Below are 8,661 nucleotides of genomic sequence, written 5' to 3' on the forward strand. Positions count from 1 at the left end.
TGAGCTTCCCTGGTTGGCAACATTTTGCACATGTTGTCACACATCATTACTGGAAGAATTAAGCGTGACTATGTGTTTTTTTTTATGTGACTTCAGTGGGAGAGGACACCTGGAAGCTTGCGCCTGGTTTCTCCGAGACTTAGTCTCATATGTCTTTCCCTTTTCCGATTTTAATTTGTATCATTTTGCTGTAATAAACCATAACCATGAGTATAACAGCTTTTCTGTGTCCTGTGAGTCCTTGTAGTGAATCATCAAGCCTGAGAGTGATCTTGGGGCCTCCTGATACAACATTAAGGATATTTAAATAAATGGACAGTTAGCTCATATGAATTCATCCCAAATGACCTATTAATTAAGGCAATTCTCAAAAGCCGATTCTAAAATTTGTATGGAGAAGCAAAGGGCAAGCTAATGAAGAATAACATAAGGTAAGAAGAGTGGATACACCTGATGACTTATATTTATTATAAAGCTATAGTTGTTAAGACAATGCGATCTGATGAGAAACAGGATGTTAGTCTCAACATAAAACCCAAAAAACATAAAAAAAAAACATAGCACCCTACAAATTACTTATAACATAAAAAGAAGGAAATTATAACTTGACAAAGGAGAAACCTAGTGAATACCATCTTAAACAAGAGATCACAGTAAACGTCTCCCTTTTGTGAGGGGACTCAAAATTTTCCCTTCATTTTTCCAAGAACCCCTGGAACTTAAGCAGTCCAAATAGGGTGATAAGGTTTATATAAACAACCAAGTAGGGACAATCTAGAGTTCAACTAATCTAATTTTAATTTTGTTTCCTGTTTCCCTTTGAGGGCAACTGACCTAAACTATCCAAGAGAAGATACTGATCAGCAGCTGATTCAGTGTGATAAGTGTATTCTCCAAAGATGGAGGTAATCCCTCATCCCACGTGAAGTCTATATCTCCTCCGCTTGAAACTGGGCAGGACTTTGCCTGCACCAATACAGCGTGGTAAGAGAGATGCTATGTGACTTCAAGGCTGGTCATAAAGTGTAAAACAGCTTCTGCCTGGCTCTCTCACTTGGAACTTGCTCTTGGAACCCAGAACACCATTCTGTGAGGAACCCAGGCCACAAGGAGAAGGTATACGTAGCTATCTCAGCTGACAGTCAGTATCAACCAACAGCATGTGAGGAAGCAAGCCCCAGACACCTCCTGACCACAACTACCTGAGAGACCCTATGTAAGAACTGCCTGACGGAGACCAGTCACCCCCAAAAAAATGAGAAATGATAATAAATTATATTGTTACATTATGCCAATAAGTTCAGGATGGTTTGTTAAGCAGCATTAGATGATTAGAACATCCAGTTTTCAGTACAAGCAACTATGGATATAGATAACTATGGTTACATATATGGACGACCCCATCTCCTCAGTGCTAGGCTGAGGTAAAGGCACCAAGCATAGGTTCTCAGAACATGGCACTTAGTTCTCAGCTCTCTCAGTTGTTTTCACAGCCATAATTTTAGAAACCTGCTGACCAAAAGTCAGAGGCTGTTGGGCCACCCTAGACTCCCAATCACTGTCCTACTTCATTTCCTGGTCATTAATAAACCTAGGACTCCACTAAATTTCCCCCTGCAACCATTAAAACATAAAAGGGCATACCTCCACTGGAAATAAGGCTACTAGTATATCCTCCTCCAAGATGGCATCCTAGGTTTTGGCAAGGAACTCAGATTATTACAATACAAAGTTCTCTCCACCTTGTTTACACATCTTGACCGTTTCAGGGGAAGGGACTTTACACCCACTTTCTTTATAGTAAAACTACTTATTTTTATTGTGAAACCCTGGTGGCGTAGTGGTTAAGTGCTACGGCTGCTAACCAAAAGGTCGGCAGTTCAAATCCGCCAGGCACTCCTTGGAAACTCTACGGGGCAGTTCTACTCTGTCCCATAGGGTCGTTATGAGTCGCAGTCGGCTCGACGGCGGTGCGTTTTACTTTATAGTGGGGAGGCTCTTTATGCCACCACACTGATTTGTGTTTCCAGTGATAACTAGAGTGGCATTTTGCCCCCTTTCTCACTAGAAAAGGGAAAGAAAAACACAAATTTAACCTACAGGGTAGCACAAAAATGGAGGACTATCCAATTATACTTTGATGCCCAAAACATAACAGGTTATAAAGCATGTGAAGATACTACTCAGTCTTAAATAACAAGGAAAGCAGTTGAAATGTTAACTTTATTAATTGTGTTAATGAAAAATGTTGAGTTTTTTAAGAAACCCTATTTGGTTAGTCTTCCCTATGTCTCTGAAACTGATAGTGATAAGAGCAAAAGTTATCAAATATTTTTATTTTATAATAAACATTTGCATTTTATAATTTTCTAAAATTAAAACTTGTTGCAAGTTCAGCAGGGAAGGAAGAATAAGAAAGAAATAGAAAAAAAATAGAGCACAAGACATATTTTTCAAGTTTATCAAGCTGTGAAAGCAGGCGCTTTGTTTTTTGCCAAGTGTGAAAAAATTAACTTGGTGAATTGGCAGGATCAGGTGATGAGATGAATAATTTAGGAATAAAAGAATCAGTGAGAATAAGATGCTTCCAAAATTACCCTGCCCTTTCCTCTCCAAAAAAGGGGCCCTGGTGGCGCAACAGTTAAGTGCTTAGCTGCTAACCAAAAGGTTGGTGGCTCGAAACCACCCAGTGGCTCTAAGGGAGAAAGACCTGGTGATCTGTTCCCGAAAAGAGTATGGCCTAGGAAACCCTATGGAGCAGTTCGTCTCTGTCACATGGGGTCACTATTAGTCAAAATCTACTCAATAGCACCTAACAACAACAATGACCTCTCCCAAAAGGTGCTTTGGGCTGGAGCAGGGAGACCAGAGTTGAGATAACTCCAGCCTGGGCTCATGCAGCCCAGTGTGTTTAGCTATTTGCCTACTGGTTTCTTAGGGTGAAACCTTGGTTCAGGTTTGTTGTATACTAACAGTGGTTTCCTGGCCTTCTAGAGAGATCTCCATTATCTATTGAACTGTGATTTCCTATTTCTGAATCCCACAGAACAGAAACTATAGCCACATTTGACTGTTTAAGTTCCAGAACAAAAAATAAAACAGCTTCTAATACTGAGCAGGGTTCCCAGTTACAGGTTGTTGTTGTGTGCCATCAACTCATAGCAACCCTATACGACAGAGTAGACCTGTCCCATAGGTTTCCAAGGAGCAGCTGGTTGATTGGAACTGCTGACCTTTTGGTTAGCAGCCTGAGCTCTTAACCAAGAGCTGTGCAAATTTCCTGGAATCCAAGACAGTGGCTCTCAGCTAGAGCTCACTCAGGCTTTGTAACCATGGTTTTCCAGAGAATAACTGTGTAAAAATAGAACATTTATTTAAAAAAAAAAAAAAAACCTGACAAATAAGCCACTGCTGTTTCTACTTGCAGTGAAAACTGCCCCAAGCCTCCCAAAGCACAAGCCCATGTAATCTTGTAAATGAGCCCCACACATAACTAGGTCTCCTGACACTAGCTGTCTGCTTCCTCCTAGCCCCAAGATGACTCTCCAGGGTGCTCAAGGAATGGCACCCAGGAACCATGAGAGCTGGTCCTCAGAGAATCTTTCTCAGGCTTAAAAGTCTTTTCCTCCAGCTGGAGGAAATATCTAGTGTCTAAAGAACCCCCTGTAATTTTTCTTCTACTGCCAACCTGGGACTGGACCACAACCAGATGCCTTTTTACCTTGATCTTGACTTGTAAATACTTGTGGCTCATGGGCCACATTTCTGACTTGTATCTCCATTTCTCTATTGAGCCACAGGTTTGCAGACATAGAAGTAAGTGAGATTTGGAAAAAGACTTCAGTGGTTATGGGAGGGAACCAAATGAGGAATAAAATACCTTCCCTAGGTGGCACAAACGGTTAGTACTTGAATACTCACCTAAAGGTTGGCGGTTCAAACCAACTCAGCCATGCCATGAAAGAAGGCCTGGTAATCTGCTTCCACAAAGACTACAGCCAAGAAAACCCTATGGTGCAGTTCTACTCTGTAACACATGGGGCCTACATGAGTCAGAATGGGCTTGACAGCAATGGGTTTGGTTTGGTTTGGTTTTCATGGGTTTTGTTGTTAAAGGGTCTAATAATATCAAGCTGGAAAGGATCCTGGTGTCAAAATATATATCTTCTTTGTTTTCCTTAATTTACTGCTTTCAAAGTTCTCCTGCTAATCCTAAAGAATCCTCACCTTACAGGATTAGAGTATCTTAACTAATGTAGTAATAAAGAATGTGGCTCAGTTTCTCATCAGTTTTCCATACTCTTGTCTTCAGACAAATCATGGTCCACAGAGACACTGTTTATAAAGCCTCATCGAGCATCTTTACAGTGATTTACTCGGTTACACACAACAGGGTCAAACAACTTCCCCCATCAAGAAATAGTCCCTGACGTCTAACATAAAATTTATATCTTGCAGCTCCATCCCATTTCCTTGCATATCATGCTCTGAGGAGCTGTAACACAACCGTGCACCCCAATCCCTACAAAAATACCTTTTCGTAAATTTTGTAGATTTCCTTTACGAAAAATGATCTATTTCTGAAAATTAGATGAATTAAATTTTAAAAGCACTAAGAGAGCTTACCTTTGAAATGTGCCTAATAGTGGATCATTGCGTAATGTAACTAATTTTTTTTACTTCCAGCAAAATCCACTTTTCAGGCCACTCCGTCCATTCTATTACTGAATTTATTTTTTACAGATGATCCATTACAAATGATTATATGTTGCTTAGTAATAGGGTAAAGGCTATTAGAAAAGTTGCATTACCAGTAGATTTTCCAATTAGATGTTAATGACATCATGCTTTCTTTTAGTGTTATAATGTTATAATTTTAGTGTTAAAATCTGGCCCAATTCTTTAGTGGTTTTTTGCTGTCAACAGGCATAGGCAGCAGGGAAAAGGAGACAGAGGAAAAGGAAAGCATTTATTCTTCCTTTTTTTTTTTTTTTAAAGAAAACCTCACTGTAGTGCTCCAGCATTCTGCATCCTGGTGGATAATTTTCGTGATGGAGCAATGACCTATAATGATTCTATCAGCAGATATTTAGACTTTACATTGCAGCAGTCACACCAGGGTCATAAAGAGCGGGAGTACATGGCTCCTACCCTCAAAGAGTGTATAATCTGGCTATAGTGGTGGCTGTTCTAAAATGTAGTTTTGTGTAGTGGGAGAAACAACAGATACAGGATCAGAAGACCTGGATTCAAATCTTGGTTTTGTCCTTCAATACCTGTGTGTCACCGGCAATTTCCTAAACAGAGTTGAGCCTCAGTGTCTGTGTCTGAAGAGAAATAATAACGTTTGTTCTCCCTGTTCCATTGGATGATGATGAAATGAAGTAATGTATGTGAGGGTGTTTTGTAACCACAAGTGCACTATCAGGTGCTTTCAAAACAAAAAGCAATTCTAAGCTACCTACACATACAAGAACATTAGGGAGAGAAAGGAGGAAAATATTTTATAGACGACATGGGCTTTGGGTGGCTTTGAAGAATGAGTGGTATCTAGGTAGGAGGAGTGTAGAATAGAAGTTGATAGAAGCAGTGTCCTCACAGAGGACTAGAAAGAGAACTCAATGTGGAAGCCACGGTGAGAAGAGCTCTACCCAAACCCTGGAAGCCCAGGAAATGATAGGTAGCTACCCATAACCATAACATCGCCATTGAGTCGATTTCAACTCACAGCAACCTTACAGGACAGAGCAGAACTGCCCCACAGTGTTTCCAAGGAGTTGCTGGTGGATTCAAACTGCTGACCTTTTGGTTAGTAGCTGAGCTCTTAACCACTGGGCAACCAGGGCTTCAGGTAGCTACAGAACCTGAAATTCTGCATGATACCACTGAAATTGAATGTATTAAATAATTTGTAATCTAATATAAGTATGGAAACCCTGGTGGCGTATTGGTTAAGTTCTAATGCTGCTAACCAAAAGATCAGTAGTTGGAATCCACCAGGTGCTCCTTGGAATCTCTATGGGGCAGTTCTACTCTATCCTATAGGGTCGTTATGAGTTGGAATCAACTCTACAGCAACAGGTTTGCTTTTTTGGTTAATGTAAGTATAATACTTGACCGTTTACATTTTTTATCACAGTTCTATGATGCTGTTATCATTACTGCATCTATTTAAAGTTGAGGAAACTAGCCTTAGAGATCTAAATTCCTTGCCCAAGAGAGTTAGAGCATGATAGAACGAGGATATGAGTTCACAGTACTTGACTCTAAAAGCTATGTGTTTTCTTTTTGGTGAGAAAAGAAAGTTTCTCCACTCTCCACTGTCAAAGGAATCTAATCTGAGTGTGAATATAAATAAGCAAAGACCTGAGGTGCACTAACCACAAGAATTTTCCCAGTCCACTATTGACAGGAGTCCCTGAGTGGTACAAAACCGTTAATGTGCTTGACTGGTAACCTAAAGGCTGGAGGTTAGTGTCCACCCAGAGGTGCCTTGAAAGAAAGGCCTGGTGATCTACTTCTGAAAAATCAGTCACTGAAAACCCTATGGAGCACAATTCTACTCTGACACACATGGGATCTCCATGAGTCAGAGTTGACTTCACAGTGACTGGTCTTGTATTTTTACTACTAGAAAGAGTTCTTCCATTTAGGATCCTTACATATTTTTTCCTTCTTAGATGCCATATATAATTTCAGAGAATCACACTATGGTGACTGAGTTTGTTTTCCAAGGTTTCTCCAGCTTCCATGAGCACCAGCTCACCCTCTTTGTTGTATTCCTTGTACTCTACATATTAACCCTGGCAGGCAATGTCATCATTGTGATCATCGTTAGCCTTGATCGTCACCTCCACACCCCCATGTACTTCTTCCTCAGCATGTTGTCAGCTTCAGAGACCATGTACACATTGATCATTATACCAAGGATGCTGTTTAATCTCATAGGCCTGAGTCAACCCGTTTCTTTGGCAGGTTGTGCCACCCAGATGTTCTTCTTCATCACTTTGGCCATCAACAACTGCTTCCTCATCACAGCAATGGGGTATGACCGTTATGTGGCTATTTGCAATCCTTTGAGGTATTCCATCATCATGAACAAGAAGATATGTGTCCAGCTGGTATGGGGGGCCTGCAGCATTGGTTTAATTGTAGCAATGACACAGGTGTTGTCTGTGTTCAGGCTTCCTTTCTGTTCCACAAAGGTGGCCCACTTCTTCTGTGACATCCAACCTGTGATGAAGCTCTCTTGCACTGACACCACCTTTAATGAGATCCTGACCTTAATCATCAGTGTCCTGGTAATCCTGGTTCCCATGGGTTTGGTTTTCATTTCCTACATCCTCATCATCTCCACTATCCTCAAGATTGCCTCTGCTGAGGGCAGAAAGAAGGCCTTTGCCACCTGTGCTTCTCATATCACTGTGGTCATTGTCCACTATGGCTGTGCCTCCATTGCCTACCTCAAGCCCAAGTCAGAGAACACCAGGGATCAGGATCAGCTGATCTCAGTGACCTACACTGTCATCACCCCCCTACTGAACCCTGTGGTGTACACCCTGAGGAACAAAGAGGTCAAGGATGCTCTGTGCAGGAGTATTGGCAGAAAATTCTCCTGACAACATGAACACATTCTCATGAGTGTCTTAGAAGATCCTCTAGGCAGGGAAGTCACTGTGAGTAAAAACCCTAGAGTCTGTTAAGAGGCAACCAAGGGACCACAAATTCAGCCATTTGAGAAATGGAGAAGGTTCTCCAAAGCACAAGCCTGAATGTTACAGGAGAACAGGGAAGACATGGAAGGCCAACCACAGAAGAAATAACTGAGTGGTGTTGGGAAGTTGCTGGGCTGCCTGGGACTGAATGAAATCAGAGTACAGACATAATTAATGAAGGGAGGTTGCTTCAGGACAGACCAAAGCTTTAAAATACATTCTATGATACTCTTTTTTGGGCATGAGATTTCCTCTTACTATTTAGAGCTATGTAAGTTTAAAAAAAAAAAAAAAATTTTTTTTTTTTTTTTTTTTTAAGTTTAACACAGAACTGAAACTGTTCCTTTATGGACAATTCAAGTTCCTTTGTATCTTAGACATAATTTAAATGGATATCAGAAACAATAAATCCATTGTTGTTAAGTCAATTCCAACTGATAGTGACTCTATAGGACAGAGTAGAACTGCCCCATAAAATTTCTAAGGCTGTAATCTTTACAGAAGCAGACTGCTACATCTCTCTCCCACAGGGCAAGCTGGTGGGTTCGAAGAGCTAACTCCTCAGTTAGCAGCCGAGCTCCTTAACTACTGCACCACCAGAGATCCTTTAAGCATCTATAAAACTCTACAGCTTTTGAAGTCTGGATCTTTTTCATATAAGTTCCAGGTTAGAGGTATAGGAAAATGGAGATGTAAGTTTTCATGATCATGTAAGAGAAATATTTTTGAAAAGTGATTCAAGCTCCTTGGAGATCTAGTTAAAGAAAGAGTGGCACTGAGTAATCATAATGGCATTTTATGAGAATATCCAAAGGTTGTTGGTGATCTTCTATGTGAGTGTTCTGAACCCAGGAAAAAGAACTTGTGATCACTTTTGGAGATGCTTGTAGAATGTATAGAAGCAACTGGTAGATAGAAATAAGAGGTAATCCCACTAACAGGAATA

At 40.7% G+C, this 8,661-nt stretch overlaps 1 protein-coding gene across 1 annotated transcript; it reads left to right on the top strand.

The window, feature by feature from the left end:
- The first annotated feature begins 6,680 nt into the window (after positions 1–6,680).
- Positions 6,681–7,619, top strand: LOC126071523 (olfactory receptor 10J1-like). Its single transcript, XM_049875711.1, has one exon. The coding sequence runs from the start codon at positions 6,681–6,683 to the stop codon at positions 7,617–7,619; it is 939 nt and encodes a 312-aa protein (XP_049731668.1).
- Positions 7,620–8,661: the final 1,042 nt, after the last annotated feature.

This window comes from Elephas maximus, chromosome 3, assembly GCF_024166365.1.
Source record: "Elephas maximus indicus isolate mEleMax1 chromosome 3, mEleMax1 primary haplotype, whole genome shotgun sequence".
Taxonomy (NCBI): Eukaryota; Metazoa; Chordata; class Mammalia; order Proboscidea; family Elephantidae; genus Elephas; species Elephas maximus.